This window comes from Numida meleagris, chromosome 2 (assembly GCF_002078875.1).
Source record: "Numida meleagris isolate 19003 breed g44 Domestic line chromosome 2, NumMel1.0, whole genome shotgun sequence".
NCBI classification, from domain to species: Eukaryota; Metazoa; Chordata; class Aves; order Galliformes; family Numididae; genus Numida; species Numida meleagris.
The window spans coordinates 140,118,014-140,141,797 of record NC_034410.1 but is presented as its reverse complement, the minus strand read 5'-3'; the positions used below and the strand labels follow the sequence as shown (position 1 = coordinate 140,141,797).

The 23,784-nt window shown below is 36.7% G+C and overlaps 1 protein-coding gene across 13 annotated transcripts in view; it reads left to right on the top strand.

Annotated features, from left to right (window-relative positions):
* The window catches only part of LRRC6 (leucine rich repeat containing 6), a 68,739-nt gene continuing 47,316 nt past the window's right edge, over positions 2,362-23,784 (top strand). For 2 of the 13 annotated variants that reach the window (XR_002435204.1, XR_002435203.1), the window contains exons 1-11: positions 2,363-2,586; positions 3,002-3,126; positions 4,518-4,685; positions 9,573-9,650; positions 11,585-11,757; positions 12,649-12,869; positions 15,845-16,033; positions 16,598-16,675; positions 19,537-19,602; positions 21,031-21,100; positions 22,018-22,113. Coding sequence is in view for 10 of the 13 variants with exons in the window: in XM_021387095.1 (XP_021242770.1) it covers positions 3,018-3,126; positions 4,518-4,685; positions 9,573-9,650; positions 11,585-11,757; positions 12,649-12,869; positions 15,845-16,033; positions 16,598-16,675; positions 19,537-19,602; positions 21,031-21,100; positions 22,018-22,113 (1,248 nt within the window). In the remaining 3 variants the exon portion in view is untranslated. Of the gene's footprint in view, positions 2,587-3,001; positions 3,127-4,517; positions 4,686-9,572; positions 9,651-11,584; positions 11,758-12,648; positions 12,870-15,844; positions 16,034-16,597; positions 16,676-19,536; positions 19,603-21,030; positions 21,101-22,017; positions 22,114-23,784 lie in introns of all 13 variants that reach the window. The other 11 variants (XR_002435206.1, XM_021387101.1, XM_021387095.1 and 8 more) reach the window with 10 other exon arrangements.

Sequence of the window (23,784 nt, the reverse complement as noted above, 5' to 3'; positions counted from 1 at the left end):
CCAACCACTCTCACTCCTCCTCTGCAACAGAACAGGAGGAGAATATAGGATGAGAAAGCACATGGGTCGAAGGAGGGACAGGGGGATAACTTACCACTTACTGTCACAGGCAAGAAAGACTCAAACTAGGGAAAATTCCATTATTGCAAATTGACATTTCTGGAGTCAGTCTCTCAGAGAGACATGGACCTGTTAAAGCACATCCAGAGAAGGGCCGCAGAAATAATCCAAGGGATGGAGCACCTCTCCTAAAATGACAAGATGAGAGAGCTGGGGCTGTTCAGCCTGGAGAAGAAAAGGCTCTGGGGAGACCTGAGAGTGGCCTGTCAGTATCTAAAGGGGGGCTGTAAGAAAGAAAGCAACAGACTCTTTAGCAGGGTCTGCTGTGACAGGACAAGAGGAAATGGTTTCAGACTAAAAGAAGGAAAATTAAATTGGATATAAGGAAAACCTTTTTACAGTAATGGTAGTGAGGCACTGAAACAGGATGTCCTGAGAGGTGGTGGAAGCCCTGTCCCTGGAGACATTTGAAGTCAGACTGGATGGGGCTCTGAGCAACCTAATCTAGGTGTAGGTGTTCCTGTTCATTGCAGGAGAGTTTGACTACATGACCTTTAAAGGTCCCTTCCAACTCAAACAATTCTATGATTTTACAAAATTCATTCAGGTATTAAGAAAAAATGACAAAAAAAAATCCAGTCTCCTCTGTTTTTCCAAATCTCATCATCACCCCGTCATACACCCACTGGCTCTTCCTGGCTTAGTAGTTCTAGTAAAAGGCACAGCTGTAAAAGCTATTATTTGAAGGAGCCTGCAGTCTGATATGAAATAAATGAGTAGACAGCAAAAGGCCTTGCCTTCATCTCTGTGGCTTTGTAGCCACAAGATGGTGCCGTCCAACCAGCTCTGTCAGAATCTTTGTCCTCAGTGTGGGTTGGTTACTTCCAGTCAGACAGGGACAAACGCCAGGGAGTTACAAACTGAAGCACGTAAACTTCAGTTTGCTCTTTGTGTCTCATTATCTCCACAAAATTTGGTAGCCTTAACTCAGTGACACCTCCTTTCTCCTATTAGCCCCTAAATAGCAACAAAATTAGAAAGTTACATTGTGATTTGTATTTTCATGAATTACATCCCAGCTAAGTGACTAAGTAAATGAAGATTTCAAAATAAATAAGTAAATAAACCCTTTCTTAAACATTTGCAATATACGTGATTTTTTTGATAATAGATGAGCTTTAGGCTAGATTGAACCCTTATGTTGTGTTCAACTGAGTGTTTTGTGATGCATGCTGACTTTCCTGGTGTTTACACCCTGATTTGGTTACAGTTCTGCCAGTTCATGTTCTGTACCTGAAGTTTTGGAGTCATCGATTATGGCTTTTACAAGGTTGTGAACAAGGAATGATGTGGCAATGAACAGGATACATAAACTTACAAAAAAAAAAAAAATAGGAGCTTCAATCTACATACAAAAAAAAAAAAAAAAAAAAAAAAAAAAAAAAAAAAAAAGCTTTATTACCCAGTGGTCAAATGAACTCTGAATAATTCCTTCACGGCTGAATTTGTCTGGTGGTCATCATATCAGGACTTGGTGAAGGACTCTGTAAAGCGAATGTTTTGAAGTGTGCTGTCCCCTCCACTTCCTTTGAGATTTAGGTTCCCGTAACTTTGCTGGCTGGGATCTTGTTTAATAAAGTACATGAAGCAACACTATGTTATTATGTTAACTGTAAAAGAGGAAATCCCAGACATGAGAATTTATGGTGCTGAGACCTCCAGCCATGGCTCTGATTCATTACGTTGCAAGGTAAGTATTAAGCATGAAGTTAAAGTATGGTAATGACAAGTGAGAGTCCACAGACCACAGCAGGAGGCTGTAATAACTATGTACACAGTGTGGCACATTTCACACAGCTATCTGAGCAGATTCATGCCTTAGATAGAGTGGTAAGAGTTATTTTGAGACCATGACCCGCTGGGAGAATCTCAACTAAAAGGTGAAGGACAGCAGTGTCCGCTGCAAGGCAGTGTGGTGGGCAAATGAGGTGAAAAATAAGCAGGAGAGATCAAGGACATGATGCAATGGATAGACAGAAGACACAGCCTGAGGAAGATATTTCATATCTGAACGCCAAAGGAAGGGGTCAGGACTGACAGACTCATAGAAACTGTCAAGTACACAAAAAAAACCAAAAACATTTTCCTTCCTGGGGAGGCATACACATGCTTCAGGCTGCTCTGGAACAAGCGCACAGTTATCAAATCAGAAAAAGCACAAAAGGTTGTCTGAAAGCTCAGACATGAATTCAACACGATTTCATCCTCAAACGAAAGCCAGGCTTTGGGAAGAGGACCGCAGCTGTGAGATCCCCACGTGCTGATCTGTGGTTCCTCAGGCTGTGGCTGGCAGGCGCCCATTTGTGGAGGCACTTCCAGGTTTAGCAAACAAGGGCAGAGCTGAGGCCGCGCTGAGGGGAGCGGGTGACGGCCGGCAGCCCTGCAACGCCCGGCCCCGTTGCCACGGCAGCGCGGCGGCGTCGTGTAATGGCGGCGTCAGGAAGCTGCGGGCAGCCATGGTGCGGAGTGAGTGTCACGCAGAGCCTTCCCTCCCCGCACCCGGACCCCGTCCCTTCTTTCCCCACTCCCCAGCTACCATATTCCTTCTCCCTACACTTGCTCCCCATTCCTTACCCCTTTACCTCAATATTTATTGTTTTCTCCTGCAAGTTTGTTTCCCTTATTCCCCCTAAATTCATAGGTAGCATACAGCATGTCAAATGTTCACTGCGTTCCCTACGGCAGGTCCCCAAAACAGGTCTCTAAAGCCCCACCATAGATTCTGTTGGGAGTGGTTGTCTCTGCCTTGCAAACCTTGCTTGTATTGAAAATGGGCATTTTTGCATAATCCCTGCAACAATCACTTTCCATCAGCAAATGCAAATCTGACTGTAATAAAACTGCCCAGATTAGTTTGTGTCCCTTCTTTTTTTCTGTAAAGGCTATAGAGCATAAAGATGTCTCCAAGGTGTAAGTGTGCAGATTGTGGAATATTGTTTTCTTGCTCAAAAATAGCTGTTTGCACTGGAAATACTGTCACTACAAGACCTGGCACTAGATACACTGGTAAGAAGGCCATTCTTTTCTGTAATTTCCAGCATACTTGCAAAGTAAGTTATTAGAAATGCTGGTGTTTTTCATATTTTTTCTGTAAATACTAAAGTATTTAGTCATGATTATTGTCATATTTCTATTTAATAATTTAATCAATTTTAATCAACTGTTCATCTGCTGTTGAACGGAAGATGGTTATTCAGATGCAGCAAGCCTACCCACAATGATTCAAGAAGGGACAGCTTTCCCAACATGCTTCCTCTGCAGACAGGATCCCCTCTTGCATCAGTACCAGCATCACTGTTAAATAATTCTGTGTATCTGTAGATGTGACATAAATCTAAATCAGATGAAATTTGAGTGAAAGAAGAGAAATGTAACCCTGCTCATTTGCAAATAATGTGACATATGTGCAAAACCTATTTTGCTGTTTTCCTAAAGGCTGTGGATAGAGGAGCTGCACTCACACACACAAGTCTGGGCCACACTGGTGCACAGATCACCCAGCTTTTAGTAGCCCAGTCCATGTGAATGCGTGCAGCTGTTCCAAGACCAGTAATAAAGACAGATGATTTGTCAAAACCTCCCTGAGGTAAAAAAGCAATGAAAGAATATCTTTAATAAAAGCATGCCAGGACCAATTGGTTTTCACTGATCTCTGTATTTATATATATATATATTATTATTTTTCTTCAGAGTCTTTTTTAAAGGCTTGCTAGGCTTCTTTAGGTTTTTAAAATGTGAGCAAGTATCTATGCTCATTCGATAAAAATCCTGCTTTTTAATCAGTACTTCACTGTAGTTCACTGTTTACCAAGGAGATTAAAATGCTAGTGCTTTTTTTGGTGCAGTGGACTGGAAACAAAGTAATAACACCTACCTCAAGAGCCAGCACCAGTTCTTATTGAATTTCTTTATCTTCATTATACACAGCCTTTTGAAAGATTGCCTGGCGCTAAATATTACTACATGAAAATTCTGAAGCCTGGATTCTTGCATCTTTCAGCCACTGAAACACTTTTGCTTGCTGCTAATGAACTGCTGGTGCCTACAAAATAGCCAGTATTACATGTCATCCCAGCACAAACATTTATAAGCATAAATTAGTTATAGTTTTGCCTCAAGCAAGGTTTGCATTACACTTTTGTGGAAGGTTCAGCGGTTTTCATATGGATTTTTCTAAATGTTACAGGTGGCTTAATCGCGCTTTACAAATTATTTTCACTGTAGCAGGGCAAGCTGAAGTTGCTTGGCACTTGTCTTTTATAGCAGAATTTCTTTTTGTTGACATTTGCCCCAAGCATCTATTTAGTATGATGGAGGAAAATATTTTAATGATCTTAAAAATTGTTCATAACTCATGTGGTGAAGATATTTTCCAATGACCTCAACTATTTTTTCAGTCACTGAAGATCTTGTTAGAAGACGTGCAGAACATAATAACTGTGAAATTTTTTCACTGGAAGAAATCTCTTTACATCAGCAGGAAATAGAAAAATTAGAATACCTTGACAAATGGTGTCGAGATTTGAAAATTCTCTATCTTCAGAACAACCTAATTCCAAAAATTGGTAAGCATTTTCTGGATATGTTTCTTATTAAATGGAATTGCATGCATAGTAAGAAATACATATATATCTTTTGTGTTATTCTTCATGGAAATGTGGAGTCAGTAACTAACAGAAAAGTTCTTTCTGACTCTGCTCCCACAAGCTTTTATTTCCCTTTCACATTTGCAGATTTCTAAGAAGTTTAGAAATTTACAGAAGAAATGCAAATGAAAAAGTTAGTACCAAGATGGATTTCACTGGAATGCGAGTGTAGAACACCTTAATTGGTTAAAATCTCGTACATGAAGGTGTAACTCAAAGATCCTTTTCTTGTAACAGTGAGACAGTTCAGTGCATACCATGAACTGCAATACCTGAGAAATAGCTCTCCTCATGCTCATTTTTCAAGTCAGTTTTTATATAAATAATGGTTTTTGTTAAAAGAGAAATAATCTTCATTCAGATACAATAATTGCTTTTGTGCATAAAGACAGCATACAGAGAAGCCTGAATGATCTTCCTTCGGCACAAGATGCAGTTCCATTTGATCTATGTTTTGTGCTGTTGTGATGCAGCTTTAAGTTTGCTAGGCGCACAGAACGATATGACATGGGACCTTGGTCTGGAAAAGCCTGGATTGTACCAATACTGTATAGATAAAATAGAGTGGTTCACTTGGAAGGGACCTTCAAAGTACAACTGCCTGACCTCTCTGGAGCTAAGTAAAAGTTAAAACATATTATTAAGGGCATTATGAAGAATGGAAAGTCAGAAGTGCTCAGGAATGATATTAGCATATTTCTTTGAAGTTCCTTAAAAGTCAGAAAAGACAATCTAGAGTTTTAGGATGAAATTCTGTGCTTATGATTTGGAGGCAAAGGCTTTAAATCTTTTCAACTCCAAGCTGCCCTGAAGGGGCTTGTCAGGAAATTCCTAGGGAGTATCTGTATTGATAACATCTGCATTTCTTAGAGTGGAGTAATCTTCTCCCAAAGAGAGAAAGATTTTTTTAAACTGCTTTATGCTGCTCTATCCCATCAAAACTGGACTAAAAAAAGTTGTTTTTCTCTCTGTTACTTTGTGCTTAAGGCACAAAAACTTATTCTTTTGTCAATGCTCATATCTCATAGTAGCAGTACTGAATTCAAGAAGTAATCCACTGCAAAGTAGACAGCAGTGTGTCCATGCAGAACACACAACAGGTAGACATTAGTTCCAAGCACACTTCAGTATATCAAAATATCATAGCCATATGTTTTATATTGCCTCTGTCAGGATGTGTCTCTTCTCTTAAAGGAAACCCTTACACCAGCCTAAAGATCAGACTAGCCTACTGATCTGATAGCAAGCTGCAAGGCATCCATATGCATAGAAGGTAAAACTGCCAAGCTGTATGAATGAGTCCTGGTTCTTTTCTTTTCTATAAACGGGAAGAAAACACAAGATAACATTGTGTTCTACACTGCCTCACTCATATCGTGCATACAGATATTGCTATTATAGAAATACCACCAGAAAAATATACAGCAAAATAAGCGGCATGAATCCTTGCCGAGAAATTAGTTTCATCATCTGTGAATTATCAAAACACCTCTCCAAGGTCTTAGTAAGCTAACTGGTGGAATTCTTGCCACCAAACTTCTAGCCATCTTGTCTTAGCCAGTTACTGTAGCCTCTCTTAGGAAGAAGATGTATTTTTGAGCCTGATTTAGTTCACTGGTTTTAGACAGCCAATTTAAGACAAGACAAATTGCACCTTGAATAACCTATTTCTCTGTATCGATTACAGAGGAGCCTAGAGAAGTAGCTCAGCTGTTGACATGATCTGTATGTGTTAGATGAATCCTCCTCTGCTTGAATTTCCTTGTTTGTCTCTGCAGGGCCAGTATGTACAGCAGTTAGTCAGCACAGCTTGCGAATTAGAGTGTGAAGTAAACTTTCTGACTTCATTGGATAGGTTTTCCAGTCACATCTTCAAAAAACCTGGTGTCTGGGGAAGATTAGTGAGCTGCATCATGAGTTAGAGCATATACCTTGTATCAGAGGTGTGTCTCAGGCCTGTGTGTCACATCTCAAATGGCATTTACATTTCCCAGTTATTTTGGCACTGGTAAAGTTTACTGTTCCCCTGTTCCCCTACCTCCTTTGTGTATGCAAAGGAGAAAATGCTAGCCATCCTGGCAGAAACAAGAAAGCAAACACTGTGGTCCTGCTCATTTCAGTAGTTTGTGATGAAAATAACACATTTTAGATCATAGATCATAGAACGCTCCCATCCTCGGCTGAGAGTTGCCTGTTATCTTATGTTTGGCCTGTAGAAAGAGAAGTCCTGCAGCTTTAAATAAGTCAGTGTACGTATTCCAGTTATATTACAGTGACATTATGGATAAATTTGGATCACTGTATTTAATAAAGAGAATCACAAAATCACAGAATTGTAGGGGCTGGAAGGGACCTCTAGACACCATTGAGTCCAACCCCCCTGCAAAGTAGGCTCCTGTAGGCAGGCTGCGCAGCTTGGCATCCAGGCAGGTCTTGAACGTCTCCAGAGAAGGAGACTCCACAACCTCCCTGGGCAGCCTGTTCCAGTGCTCTGTCACCCTCACTGTGAAGAAGTTCTTACGCACATTTGTGTGGAACTTCCTATGCTTCTGTTTGTGGCCATTTCCCCTTGTCCTGTCGCCATGCACCGCTGAAAAGAGTCCGACCTCATCCCTTTACTCCTGCACCTTAGGTATTTATAGACATTGATCAGATCCCCTCTCAGTCTTCTTTTCTCAAGGCTGAACAGCCCCAGGTTTCTCAGCCTTTCCTCATAAGAGAAGTGCTCCAGGCCCTTTATCATCTTTGTGGCCCTCTGCTGGACTCTCTCCAGGAGATCCCTGTCTTTTTTGTACCAGGGAGCCCAGAACTGGACACAATACTCCAGGTGAGGCCTGACGAGGGCAGAGTAGAGGGGGAGGATCACCTCCCTTCTCCTGCTGGCCACGGTCTTTTTAATGCACCCCAGGATGCCATTGCCTTCTTGGCCACCAGGGCACAATGGTGGCTCATGGCCTACCTGTTGTCCACAAGGAAGCTGGTGACACCAGAAGCTTCACTCATTTATTTCTGTCAAATTGTCTTAATCTATTAGGGAACATTCCTGGATATATCATCTACTATATTTATTCTTGGCTTGAAACAAAGTGATGTAGTACCTCCTCTTGTACCCTTATACTACTGCACATTTTCTATGATTAAATCAACTTTCTAATCCTTTTATCCTCTTAGAACAAACATCAAGCAGTACTATACTCCTTCAGTGCTTTCCACTCTGAAGAAACATACATTAGATAATGCAGGTGATCCTTAGGGTTTACATAATGCTTTGCTGTAAAGTCTATAGAAAGCTAGTGTAAATCAATTCATGCCTAATATTTATTTTGAATCCAGAGAAGGAATTCTCCCGTATGCCAATGAAATCTTGTGCCGTGTCAAACACAGAATGCTTTTGACACAGCGTGTGATTGTCTCAGGGACAACAAGGTGCTGTAATCCTAGGTTCCTCTTGGTTTTCCAGTTCCATTTAGTTGAGGGAGCTGAGCCTCTTTGAAGAAGCAGGCAAGCATTTAGGATCTCAACTCTTCTGCATCGCAGATCTTAGTTTCATTCGTCTGCAAATGGCTTAACCTTCCAGATCCCAAGCTGCTAGCTATCTAAATGATTCTACAACTCTTTCATTATTCAGCCTTACCTCTGTTTGTTGTGCCTCTTTGTAGTACGTGAACTAACGTTGCATGCTAAGACAGTTTCACTCAGTACATGGGCATGCAGCTTTAAAAATATATTGTAGGTGGATGTGCAACAGTGAAGGACAGTGTAACACAAACGCAGGACTAGCAAACATACTAGCGCAGAAACTTGAGCTCTGAGGAAGGGAATTATTAGATAAGGTTTGATTTCCCAAAATACTAATGCATGCCTCCAGGTTGTTTTTGAGGCTTGAGGCAGAAAGGCATCTGAGTTTGAATTTGGTTATTATTGCATTTACCATTACTTCCATCAAAATGGCATTTCACACTATTGAAAATGGAAAAGATAGTGGCTAACCCATGACTGTGGGCCAACGCACTATTGCTACCCCAACTGATCACACATATCTGAAAATCCTAGCAGAAAATGACATTACCTAATTTCTTAATCCCTCCATTACTTTCTAATACTGGGAATTAAAACATGTCTTTAGTACGGGTATTCCTAAAAACTTAAGTTGCCACAAAAATTCCAGCAGAAAAGGAAGCTGTGTAGACCACATTCTTACCAGAATTAACTCATACTATTTTATAGACAACACAAAAATTGCAAGTTAAGTAACTTTGTGTTATGTAAGATAGTAGCTCTAGGCTTTAGTTCAAAACAGAATAAATTCTGCCAACTATAATATAACATGGATTTATTGATTATTTAAGTTACTTGTATTAGCCCTGTAGATAAAAGGCCTTTAAAAATGAATATATATTAAGGAAACCAATCTTCTCTATATAAATGAGAGTAAAACTCCAGTTTTATAAAACTTGACAAAGTATAGTCCAGTCATTCCCAAGTTTCATGATGAATGGAATGTTTCATCATGTATTTTGGCCAGTCCTCTTGCATTATATACTTGTATTATAGATTTTTTTGACAAAAAATATATTTGTAGCCTTCCTTATTTCTCTTGTATAATTTTAATTTATACTTCTCATAGAAATCCAGTTTTCATCTTTTCAAGTGTTAAAATATTAATGCCTGATAGTCTAATACAAATTCAGGTTTGTCCTTCCCATTTTTCTGCTTTATTGTTTTTTAGAAGTTAAGTGAGCAAGTAAAATTATAATGCCTTTCCAATGAAGGAAACTGAGGTAATGGATCTGTGTTTTGTTACAGAAAATGTGGGCAAGTTAAAGAAGCTGGAATATTTAAATGTTGCTTTGAACAATATTGAAAGAATTGAAAATCTGGAAGGTAAGATGTTTTAATGAACTATTTTGCTTTTTCTTATTGAAATACTTGAATAGAGACTTCATGTAAGGAAAAGTGGAAGCTACTAATTATGCCCATCAATAAATGTACTTGGTTGATAGTCAGAAGGAGCCAGTTTGTGTGCAGTTTCAGTATTTCTTTGTAGTCAGTGGTTCTTAAAACTGAAGTTTTGTCTTTGTTGTTTCTTAAATGCATTTTAACTTCCTCTCTGCATACTCTTTTATCAGTGTTGTCAGCTATGACAGCTCTATTCTTTAATACTTTACAAAATAGGAATTAAAATTTAATGAACCCATGCAGGATTGGTATTGCCCCACTGTAAAGATAAGATGATCTGCTATGCAGCTTGTCTACAGCAAAGCAATTTTTTTTTTTAATGCTATGCAGGCTGTAAAAAGTATCTCTTGTTATGGTTCTACAGTCATCTTCACTTCAGCAGTCAAAAGTCTCATAGAAGGAAGTTCTGCATTGTACACAAGTTGCATTGTCTGGAGTATTTTCATATAGTTTTTCAGATCATCCTTTTTCTTTTTAAATAAAATCTTATCTGTATTATCTCTATTTAATCATTTAGCCTGTCACTATAATTGCTTGTCCAAAGATTTACCATTTTCCATGAGTAAATCCTAAGACTTAGAGCCATCCATAAACACATTCTGTATTATTTGAATAATTTCTGACTTTTGACTTATTTCTTTTTTCTTTCTTGATTCTGGTTAGTCAAGTTGCTGAGTGTATAAAATGTGCACCTTAGCATGGGGACAAAAAAAAACCAATGTTTTATGTTGTTTTAAATCTTATGCAAGCTGATTCAAGAGAATGGTTTAAATCAAGTGGAGAAATAAACAAATAGTTACAGAAATATGTACTACATTACTTATTTGGCAATTTGTTGAGAAATTTACATCTGTTTTCATGCCAGCAAATTTTAAGTTCCTCTATCAGGCTGCATTATTTATTACTGTGATTTGTCATTTACTTAGATGCCAGAAACTTTGGGAGTGAGCCTTGAAAAAATTGAGGTTGTTTTAATCCCCTAATAAATCATTTTGCATTGTTTATGCTCTTTCAGTTCCATTATGCACAGAATGCTTGCCAAGTAGACATGCAAAGGAAAAGAGGTGATTAAAATGATGAGCACAGAAGTTGAAATTACTCTTAGCTGAACTTCTTTACTCTTAGGCCAGGGTTATGACTCATGGACAGATTATGATAAAAGGAGTAGCTGATAAATTCTGGATCCAGATTTCCCAGACAAATTTGTTAGCAAATTTAGTGTAACTAATTATATTGAATTTTTCTGGTTAACACACCATTTTCTCACCAATTTTTGCAATTTAATCAGTGATAAAATATTCATAACAATAGTGGAACACTTCATCTCAGCTTGGAGTGGATTTTTAGAAAACATTATCTCAACACTTCAGTAATGTTAATTAAGATTAACATTACACAGAAATGAAACCCATAAGTGATCCTGCCTTTCTGAAGCAATTAGGCACTCTTTAGCCAGGAGAAGACTTAGCTGAGGAGGTCACCAGGATGATCAGACTCTTAAAGCTGAAGTTTATCTTATCTGGAAATGAAGCATTTAATAGCTCATCTAGTATACAAGTTCTGACCACAAAGTTCTGATAGTCATGAAACCAAGAGTAATTTTTTTTATATTTTCTTTTTTATCGAGATTTTTTTTTCTTTCTATAAATATTCTAATCTCCTAAAGTTTAGGTGTGAGTCACTCTCCCACTTGTGTCTTGTAAAAGATGTATCCTGACAGGATGAAGTTATTCTACAAAAGGCAAATGCAGGCACCAGTTTTAGTACCCAAGTGCACCTATGTGTCTGTATGTTTGTGTGTATGTGTCATGCACATTTATGTTATGAACAAACTGAATGATTTTTTTTTATTCAAATAGGCTGTGAAGAACTGAAGAAGCTTGACCTGACAGCAAATTTCATTGGTGAACTGTCCAGTGTTGAAACCCTAAAATATAATATACATTTGAAAGAACTGTTTCTAGTGGGTAACCCATGCACTGAATTTGAAGGTTATAGACAATTCGTGGTGGCAACACTTCATCAATTAAAAGTAAGATTTTTATTTTTAATTGTATGAACAAATGAATAACCAGCTTTCTTGGCTCAGCATACTAATCCAAAACAAAATAAATGCTTTTGGTAGGAAAAAATAGGACTCTTTTTCTTACTGCCTTCAGGAAAGTGAAGTCTGTTCTCAAGAATTTTGACTGAACCACAGGCATTTGTTAAAGTCATCTGTCATTCTCATTGGAGATGCTTTAACAAAGTTCCAAAAGGATAAATACACAGTACAGTTCTGGCTTTTTACTCATTTGTTTATATACAGACAATATCTTTTTAAATTATTAACGTGATTTTATAAAGTTACTGGGTTGTTGGTAATGTACTGACATTATATACCATACCAACAGTGTAAGGCAATAGAAAGGTAGAAGTTGACATGAAAATACGCTATGTTGCATCTGCTGAAAATAGATACATTGAGATTAAGGTTCTGTGCAGGGACTGATCTAATGATTTCCTGCCATTGACGGTGTCCTCAAATACACACTCACACTTTCCCTTGGAGAAGCACAGACACTTATTTAACTTAAAGTGAGTAGATTCAACTCACTTTGTCAGCAGTAAATAAAGACATTTAAAGAGATATATTTGTAATAGTTCCATGAGCTGAATCAAAGTCAGAAAAAAATACTAGAAATGGCTGAATGGACTCTTCCTACTCCATTGTAATAAGACCAGGCAAAATTCTGAGAAGATGCAAAAGCTAACTGCCAGGCACAAACACGTTTTCAGATCCAAATAGAGGTTTACTGTTAATTCTTTTTAATATACTGTTTCTTAAATAATGCTTTGGAGGTTTGAAATGAATATTAAATTAACCTGCAGTTTAATGGATTTATTTGCATGAGTACATTTAAAATTTTTCATATATTCATAGTTTTTTTTTCCCTTTGGGAAGTATTTGGATAGTAAAGAAATAGAACGTTCAGAGAGGATTCAAGCACTTCAGTACTATCCAGAAGTGAAGCAAAAAATCAGAGAACAGGAACAAGCTTACCTTCTCAAAAGAGCCAAAGAAAAAGAAGAGGCTCAAAGAAGGATGCATGAAAGAAAGAACAGGAAAGAAAAACAAATGGAAGCTAAGTATGGACTTGACAGGTAACAGTAAGCAGCAATGGTTTCTAAGTAATCATCTAATCATCATTCTTCTCTTTCTTCATTAATAATTTTGCTTTACCTCCTGAAATGCTGGTTATATAATGCTACTTAAAGTCTCATGTTTGTCTTCATCACTGATTCTAGTAGGATTCTAGCATTTCTCCTCAAGCATTTTATCCCTACTGAAAAATATAATTAATTATAAACATCATTAATTACTGACCTGTAGACAGTACAGAAGAATTTTTTGTCCTGTATCTCCAAGCTAAATTGTCTGGGTGCCAAAATGGTGTAATTGATGGCTTCTTTCAGGAGGACAACTGGAAATTGTTATCTAAGGTAATACAATTGTTTTAGAGAAAGCAGTTCTTCATCTATAATCTCTTTTGCTTCAGACTTAATAGATATTAAGAATGAAACAGAATTTGAAGATCTTTTGAGATGTTAAAGGCTATGGAATGTTTACCCCTACACTTCTTCAACCTTGTGTTACTAAGATTAAGACAGCAGAAGGATTTTTCTCTCGCTTTATCTTTCACTGTACTTGACCTTCATCTTATTTGCAGTCCAATAGAGTCTAATTTCCATGGTTCTTAGAATCGAAGAATCATAGAATGGCTTGAGTTGGAAGGGACCTCAAGCATCATCAAGCTCCATTCCCTTTGCCACAGGCAGATTTGCCAACTGCTAGATCAAGCGCTAGATCAGATTGCCTGGGACACCACCTAACCTGGCCTTGAACACCTCCAGGGATGGCCCATCCACAACCTCAGGCCAATGCGTTCCAGCACCTTCACCACCCTCTCAGGGAAAAACTTCCTCCTGACATCTAATCTAAATCTTTTCTCCTTTAGGTTAAAACCATTCTCCCTTGTCCTGTCACTATCTAGCCATGTAAAAAGTTGATTTCCCTCCTGTTTATAATCTCCCTTTAGATACTGGAAGGCCATAATGAGGTGTCCCTGCAGCCTTCTCTTTTCCAGTTTGAGCAAGCCCAATTTCTTCAGCCTGTCATCATAGGAGAGGTACTCCAGCCCTTGCATCGTCTTTGTGGCCCTCCTCTGGCCCCTCTCCAAAAGTTCAACATCTTTCCTGTGTTGGGGGCCTGGGCACAGGAACAATTCTTGAGATGGGGCCTCACGAGGGCAGAGTAGAGGGGGACAGTCATCTCTTTCCCTGCTGGCCACCTCTCTTCTAATGCAGCCCAGGATACTGCTGGCCATCCGGGCTGCAAGTGCATACTGCTGGCTCATGTTACATTTCTCATCTACCAGAACCCCTAAGTCCTTCTCAACAGGGCTACTGTCATGGATTTCTTCTCCCAGTCTGTATACACATCTGAGATTACTCCGACCCAAGTGCAAAACCCTGCATTTTGCTTTGTTAAATCTCAATCCCATCATCTATGTCACTGATAAAGATGTTAAAGAGTACTGGTCCGAAGACAGAACCCTGGGGGACATTTCTTGTCACCAGCCTCCACCTGGACATAAAAACATTGACCACAGGAGTTTGGCTGTGGCCTTCCAGCCAATTCTTTATCTACTGAATAGTCCACCCTTCAAATCCATGTCTCTCTAATTTAGAGATAAAGATGTGGTGCAGGACCATGTCAAAGGCCTTGCAGAAGTCCAGATGGATGACATCAGTTGCCTTCCCTTTGTCCACTGATGCTGTGACTCCGTCATGGAAGACCACTAGATTGGTCAGGCACAACCTTCCCTTGGTGAAGCCAGGCCTTCTGTCTCAGATCACCTGCTCATCCCCCGTGTGCCTTAACGTGTCTTCCGGCAGGATCTGCTCCATGATCTTCCCAGGCATAGAGATGAGCCTCACTCACCTGCAGTTTCCTGGATCCTCCTTCTTCCCTTTCTTTTAAATGGGAGTGATGTTTCCCATTTTCCAGTCACTGGAGACTTTGCCTGACAGCCACGACTTTTAAGATATGATGGAGAACAGCCTGGCAACAACATCAGCCAGCTCCCTTAGGACCCTGGGATGCATGTCCATCCAGCCCCATAGACTTGTACAAATTCAATCTCATGAGACGGTCTCAGATTTGCTCTGCCCTTACAGTGTGGAGGAGTTTTCTCCCCCAATTCCCACCAAGAGGTTCAGGAATATGAGGTTCAGGTTTGTGAGAAATATGAGAATCCTGGCTGCCAGTGAAGACTGAGACAAAGAACTCAATGAGTACCGTAGGCTTCTCCATATATGTTGTAGCCAGTTCTCCTTTCTCATTTATCAGAGGAGGTATGCTCTCTTTCACCTGCCCCTTCTGACCCATGTACCTATAGAACCTCTTTTTTTTTTTTTTTTTTTTTAACATCCTTTGACAAGTTCAGTTCCATCTTTGCCTTGGCTTTCTTAATCCCATCTCTGCATGTCCAGACACCATCTCTATATTCTTCCCAAGTGACACATCCTTGTTTCCACTGGTTATGGAACTTTGTTCTCACAGATCACAGCTGTATCATAAATTTAGCTCTCACTCTATATAGATAGCTTAGTGCTAGGGGGAAAAGTGACTTAGGTTCAAAAATGGCACTTGAAATGTGTATGTAAGAAGTTGCTATCTTATACATTCCTTATCTACTACTGCCTGATATAGGAAATACTTAAACATAACAGGGACTGAAGATTTTCTTTCACCTGAAGGTTATAAGGGCATCTGATTATTTTACTGCTGAAATTAACTCTTTTGAGCTATCTTTCAGGATTTTCAGATGGCTTGGCAAAACCATAGTATCATTTCTTAGTTAAGTCAGTGAAAAGTGTTTTGTTGAAGTTTTTTTTTTTTTTTTTTTTGATTGCTGCAAGAAGTAGAGCAGAATAAGTTATCCAAATACTTAAAATATTGTTCTTGGTGGGAATTAATATTCATATTGGGATAAAAAAATGTATTATTCCAAGAATTCATTTTCAGTGCTATTACTCTTCTTTTATCAAACAATATTCCATGTGGTTTTGTGTAGCCCAGACTCTCTACAATACAAAGAAAATCATCAGACAGAAGGAAAAAGAGAAGAACAAACGTGGAGAACTGTTCAAGATGATGAAGAAGACAGAAGATTCTGGGAAGAGCCAACACCATATACTCCAGAATCTAGATTAGAAACTCACAGATATATTGAAGAAAAAAGGAAAGCTAAAGACAATATAAGGTATATTTTTTTGTTTTAATATATTCTGGGAACTGAAGAAGAACAACTTTTTGAAGGCACAGAGAGTAGGTTGTTGACTGCCTCACACTGAATATTGCCATTACCTGTGCATATTTGCTTTAAAAATGTGAATAAAATATTCCAGCTGCTTATTTTTTTTATTATTTTTTATTTTACCCTTTATTTTGTTTTCCCTCAAATAGAGTTTTTGAATATAATTTATCTTTCCAGCTCTATTGTTTGGATTTCAGAATTTCCTTTGTTCTGCCAGCTAACTCATATTTGATATCGTGTTTGACAATGAATAGTGAGTGACACGCCTAAGAAGTTATTATCTATGTAAATAAATGATACCGCAAAGCATTTGCTCAGCTTTAGATGATGCTTTTAATGTTCAGTTGAACACCTAGCATAACCTGTTTAGTTCCTGAAATAAGTTGTGTCCTTAAAATCCAGTACCAGATAATCCTTACCTTCCTGACATCTTCTCCTTTCTGCTTTGCTATTCTACATAAAAAATGAAAATGTGGAATTATAAACTGTTTTTCTTTCTATTTTGTTTAGAGGGTCAAAAAAGAGAGAGAAGCCTCTTCCAACACTGGTCACTGCAGAAGGAAAAGTTCTGAATGTCAATATGCCTAAGTATGTAAGGAAGCAATGCTGTGAAGAATTTAAACAGGCTATCTTTACAGTTGATTTAAACCACTATTTTGAGATATGTGACAATACAAAAATAAATGACAAATTCTGATATGTAGCATTGTATTTCAAGTGATGAAAATTACTCCTAAAATTATACTCTGATGCTGGAAAAACAATTAGTTTTCAGTGAGTAAAGTGTTGAAGGTTGCTAATTTAATATCTTGATATTTGAAAATTGAAGAATATGTTTTTCTGTAAAAAATGTAAAACTCCTTACTCTTTTTCCCTTCTATGGTAAGGCTTTCTCTCCTACAGCATCTTGCTAATAGTGGAAAAAGTTTAACCAAAATTTGATTGTTGAATATATATGTATATAAGTAGCCACTTTAAATGAGGAAAAATATGTGCAAGTACTATTTTTGAACAAAATAAGTCTCTCAAATGACAGATATAAACCTGGCAGAATTGGACAGGATATGTAATTCACTTCTATGCAAGATATCTTCTCTTTTGACACTAAATGAGCTCTCTAGCAATAGAAGTTTTGCCTTCAAAGGCACATGGATATTCAGGTTCTGTTTTGAAATGAATTTCCTGGAATATCAGCCATATGTTACCATTGATTTCACTGGAATGAAGCCTTCTTATAATAGAATCAGCAAGGTTAGAAAAGACCTACAAGTTGGACCTCCTGTCCAACTGTCCACCTATCTCCAGTAGTTCTCACTAGACCATGTCCCTCCACACAACGTCTAAATGTTTCTTGAACACCACCAGGGTCGGTGACTCCACCACCTCCCTGGGCAGCCCATTCCAGTGCCTGACCACTCTTTCAGAGAAGCAGTATTTCCTAACATCCAACCTGAATCTCTCCCGGCACAATTATTTCTATTATTCCATTATACTAATCGAAAACAGAAGACAGAGAATGCAAACCTTGCTTCCTTATAAACAGCTTCCCAAACTGTCTATTACAGGAGCCTATGAACAGTAAATGGCCTTTGAAGGGAAACTTACCTGTCTGCTGTTCTCTGAACAAATTTTTCCAAATTAAGACTGGTTTAACTGCAAAAAAAAAAAAAAAAAAAAAACCCACAACCAAACAAACAAACAAAAAAATAAAGCTAAGAAAGTACTTTTCATTAGCATGAAGAATGCTTTCTGAATTTTGGAAATTTATAAACCCATGCAAATTTAAGGGATTTGGAAACTTACATTATAGGGTCAATGCATAATTTTCAATGACATAGGTAAAATTAAAGGTAATAGGAGAAATGCTTGTGTTTATTCTGTCTTCACTGGAATAATCTTGTCACTGTTTTGATGTACCTTTCTGTAAAAATGTGTTGACAGAAAACCAAAAGAATGATTTCCTAGCTCAAAGATGACAAGCCTTAAATAGTTTAAATCTTGTGTTAATAGAACGCATTTATAATAAATCTCAAGCTATCTGATTTTAAGAAAAACAGTCATCTAGAGTTAACTGTTAGTAGCAGTCCTGTTCATATCACCTGAGTTTACTGGATTAAACTTTACTCGGTGTGGATGTGCCCGGGTACAGCCAGATCACTGAGCATTCTTTGCCATTATGGCTTCAACAGGAATATCGCAGCTTTTCAGTGCAATCTGGCAGTGTATTGGAGAGACATAAATAAAGAATAGACAGACGGTGCTCTCCAAAGTTTTTGTTTTATTGCATAAGTATAATGTCCAAAACAATATCCAGACTTATCTGATGCTGGAAGGTTATCAAGAGGAATGGCTGTGTGCTTCTCAGAAAATAAGACTATTTATCTTCTTCATTTCTACTTAAGTTTTCACCTAGAAAATTTAACAATTCTCTATTTATTTAACCTTTGTGTTTTAATACATCCTCAACATTTTGGGTGTAGTAAGAGAAAGAAACATGAATGGAAAACAGAGCTGTTTGTACTGTTTGCAGTTTTCTGTTCAAAAAAATGCATAAACTAAAAGCTCCATAAGCTTTCTTCCAATTAGTCTGTGTCACAATAGAGGAGAGAAAAGAGTTTAAAAGTATATCTGGCAAATATTTTTATTGCTGAGGGAATACACGCAAACTGTTAACAATTTAGCTTTTTCCTATTAGATGAATCCAAACTATCTAAGGATTTTAATGTCAGTTTCAGTGTTGGATCAGAACTTGTAACTGTAGACTGTATCTTCTTATAGCAGAAGTAAAAGAGTTGTTTTAAATTTATAACTGGTAAGGTTTGTTCATAAATTTTAGAAGTTAGTCAGCAGATCAAAAACACATAGCTAATGGAATCTACAGTCTTATTTTTTAACAAATATGACAAAGCCTGTGGAATCAAGGATATTATGCAAATAATTTTTTTTCTTTACAAATGCACATGCAGATGTTTATGCTACAGGTAACTTAACTGACATGAAAAACCATGCAATTATTATTTTTTTAAACAAATTATGAAGTTAGAATTACTGGGTTTCAGGCTGTTCATACTTTTCATGAATGGTTTTTCTATGAAAACATCTATAAAAAAGACATTTTGCCAGCAGATGTCTCTCTTTCTGCACTGACAGACTCATATTTAACTAACCTTCAGCACGATTTTTATTTGTTTCTTGGGGATCAGGTAGAGAGAATAGAAAGTGAATATAATAGTGACTCTAGCTCAAATGTCAGTATGTCAGTAGTTTTTACTGCTTATGAGAAAAATTTGAAATCATGTCTAAAGTAATCATGTCACATGATCATGATCATTCTAGGGTATTTTTATTAACCTAAAATTGCTAGTAGTTGAATTTGAAGTGGATCATAATGTTTGCTTATTCACCTCAGTTGTATTGATTCTGGTGGTGTGTCTTATCATTACTATTAGGCTTCATTTCTCTTTGAAAGATGATGAAGAAAACAATCAATTCATTTTGGATCTTGCTGTTTACAGGTCAGACTTATTTATTTTTCCACTTAATTCTTGCCATTCATAAGTTCTAATACACAAAATTCTAAACATACTCTTTTTTGTAATGGGAATTTCAACAGGAAAACAAATAATACAGGGAGTAGTAGAATAAATCTTGAAGCCTCTGTCAAAGAAATGGAACTGTATATCTCAAAGACCCTTCAGAATGATTGAATGAGCACTGCATCTTAATAGTCTTCTTTTGAATTGATGTCTTCTGCAGTCTACAGATGGGTTTCCTCCACACCTGTCCCTTTATACTTATGTAAAATCCTTTCCATTCATTCATTGTCAGATTAGAATTGTAGGGAATGGGATTTTATGTCTGTTGTCTGGCCCTAGAAGGGCTCCATTACAGTTCAGATCCTTCTATATAAATTTTTCTTGAAACGAGGTAGGATAGCCTTGTCCATAGTGATTATTGGAAAGAGTCCATGGTTTATGCTGTTTCCTAAACTATGACAGAGCATTCTCTGGGAGAAATTTGGCTGAAACAGACCAAAATATGAGAAGGAAACTTTATAACTCTTTTATAGTATATACTCCTAAGCACTAGAGCGGCTTTACTTATGGGTCAGAAAGGGGTTAGAAGGCCACAAGATTATTTACCCCTAATAGGAACTTGTTAGAGTTGGAATTAGAATTCACAACAAGTGTTCTTCCATTTAAACTTATTAATTTCCTTTAGAACAACACCATTCAATTTTTTTCTGAATTATAAGAATTAGGTTTTTTGGAACCTTAACAATTCTGTCCAGGTACAATGAAATGTTGGATATTGTGTAATAGCCTGTGCTCTTCTGTAAGAAATGCAAACTTTGAAAATTTCACCTTAGAAGTAACATTATAAATGAAGGGAAATAGGAAATATGTTCTCGTACTTTCACTAGCTGGCCACAAGAACAAGGGTATACTTCACATGATGAAGAACAGATGTTAGAGAGGAGCTTGTACAGGTCACAGTCTTTGTTTGGCAGTACTGAAATGTAAAAATACTGTTGCTAGAGGAATATAAGCTATTTATTTTCAGTCGGTGTAAAAAGGGTTCCTTGAAAATTTACCAGCTAACAATAGTAGTAAAATACTTTCACAATTTTAGATAGCAAGTAAGCAAATTTTCATACTAATGTAAAGCAGTGAACTAGTAGAAAAACACACACACACATAAAAAACTTCTTACTTTCCACACAGATTTTGAAACACTGGAATTATACAATAGCTGAACTGAAAGACTGATGTTGTGGGCTTGGCAGAATTTAGGCACATTTTATTTGATGTTCTGTGAACACATGGGAAGATCGTGTTTTTCTTCCAAAGGCATTAAATCCTAAGTAATATTTCATTTAACCTAATAACTAATACTGGATTGTATTGTAAAATTTATTAATTTATATATATTTCATTTTGAAGACATCTGGACACTTCTCTGCTTGATATTGATGTCCAGCCAACTTACATACGTGTACTGGTAAAAGGAAAGGTTAGTTTTTTCTTATTGAATTCATGTCAAATCAATGCTTAGTGTTTGCCATGGTTACTCAGTGTACTTTGGAGTTGACTTACACTAATTATGAACTTGTGTGCACCTTTGCAGAAAAAACATTCTTTCATACTTGCATTATTTTTATCCACACATAAACTGTGGAAATCCTTAATGGAAGAGGTGCAAAGCCTGAAATTCCATCCTCTCTTTCTCTCCTTCTCTCTTTTTATTCCCATTATAGTGTACCATAAATCACTTAAGGGAGCTTATTAGTTGCCCTAGGCTATTTAGCAATTTCACATTCTGGGATTTATAGCTGACAGAAACAAATGGATGTGTACTCCTTTGAAAGAGTGTTAAAACATCATTTTACTTTTCTCCCTTCTCAGTGGTTGTATTTTATCATCAATTTTTTGAAAGATTTGAAATATTTAAACAGTAAAGTCTGTATTTATGACTTTACCAACTGCATAAATGAAATTTCAGAATTAAACTATATCTGAAATAGACTGGATAAGCTTTCATATTTAATTGCTAATATAATTCACACATCATTTTATAACAATTTTTAGAAATGTCACTTCAGAAATGACAGCAATTCTGGAGTATACATATAACTATTCTTGTTAGTAAAAGATGTTTAGCATGTTAATCGTTTATTAGGAATAGTAATACTATGTTTAAAAGTGAGAGGATTTAGACATAAACCGCTGTAAAAATCAAAGGATGTGATAGTTATGTTTCTGTGTATGTCCTATCCAGGTAAAAAGAAATAAAAATAAAAATAAAAATAAAAATAAAAATAAAAATAAAAATAAAAATAAAAATAAAAATAAAAATAAAAATAAAAATAAAAATAAAAATAAAATGAGATGTTTTAGCATGATATACTTCAACTCCATGTTTTCTCACAGACATTCCAGCTTGTGCTCCCCGAGGAAGTCAAGCCAGATAGCAGCTCTGCTAAAAGATCACAAACAACTGGTCATTTAGTTGTCAGTATGCCAAAGGTATGTAAAATAGTGTGAGGAGGCATCATAGAAAGGTATTTAAAATGTTGTGAATCCACTGGGAGTGTTTCTGAGTTACAGGTAACAACTAGCTAGCTAAAGTTTTTCAGGATATATTTCCGAAACAAGGAACATTCCAGAATGACAATTTAATCATAGAGCCAAAAAGTATGATTTAGAATTCCTTTAAAGAACCTGTAAGGAAATCAGTTTTAATAAAACTCTTTCCTGTATTTTCAATAGATGTGGCTTTTTATATATGAAAATATCCTCTACAAAATCTGTCATGTTCTGCAGCCTTGTATGAAGATGTATTTTTAAAAGAACTGAAAATAAGGAGCTTTTCTGTCTGTGTGAGATAATAAAAACAGATGAATTTTTCAAAATTTGTGTGGCCCACATATGTGGAAAAATTACAATTTTGGGATAAAAATCCTTTTCAGATGCTCTCTATCCATACAAATCATATAAATATGAAGAGAATGTATTCTAGGAAAGTAATATAGTGAATAAAGGTTGGGAGTAACTGTAAGGCCAATAAAAGGTTTTCTTCCAGAACATTATGGCTGAAGTTATCAACAATATTTGATAGCGCTAATTTTATATCATGAACTTGATAAGAATTCTTTATTTCAAGATGAGAGGAAGGACAGTTCATGCAACTTCTTTTCTGTTTGTATCAGTGGTAAGAAAAACCTAATGATTTTATTGCACTATGTTTAACATTTCTGTTCCTGATAAATAATTGTTCTCAAAATGAAATTATTTGTAACTAGATAAAAGACCTAGCACATTGCATACGTAACTGAAATTTAAAAAATACTATTAAACTAAAAAGTAGTCTTCCACAGAAGGCTTCTTGCAATACTGTGCGGAACAGAAAGCTAACTGAATTCAGTGTTTTTTACTTGCTTTTCTGTGTTTCAGTTCAGGTTGCTAAACATTTCACCATACATCTTCCAACCTCTTTGTATTCCCTAGCCTTTAAAATGAAAAATACAACCTCTCTACTTGCCTCTCTGATGGCCTTGCCATACCATAGATGTTATAGATAGTAAATTCCACATAAAGCAGAAGAAAGTAAATCATTTCACTTTATTTTCTGGAAACACTTTTCTTAAATGTACTATTTATTGCACAGCAAATCATTGCAGAATGGGTGTCAGAAATTTCTAAGGCACTGTCTACAAACAGTTTTTGGATGGCCATCGAAACAAAGGTGAAGGACACAACATTCAATGAATTGTTATAGTGGCGCTTTTCAAGTGTGATGTTTATCCTGTAATAATCTAAAGTCACAGTACAGATTTTGTGTGAGCGAGGAGTTGATAGCAAGTACATTGTACATGCTTCATTTTCTGGGAAAAATATTTGTGACGTGAAGATGTATTAAATCACCAATTTAATAAAATTCAATGTCATCATTGCAAATAATGCAGGAAAGTTAAAAAGTAATAGTTTCTTGATTACCTTTGACCAAAATTGGCTATATTTTATTTTTTATTTTATAAAATGCCATCAGTGGATTATACCAGTAGCATGTTAATAACTCTTTGAGAAACAGCAACAAAAATCAGTATTACTAGCAAACTTTTTTTGTTTTGTTTTGAGTTCTGACACATTCTGTATCATGTTTCATGTTTTAAAAATTAGCTTTCCTTATTTTAGTAA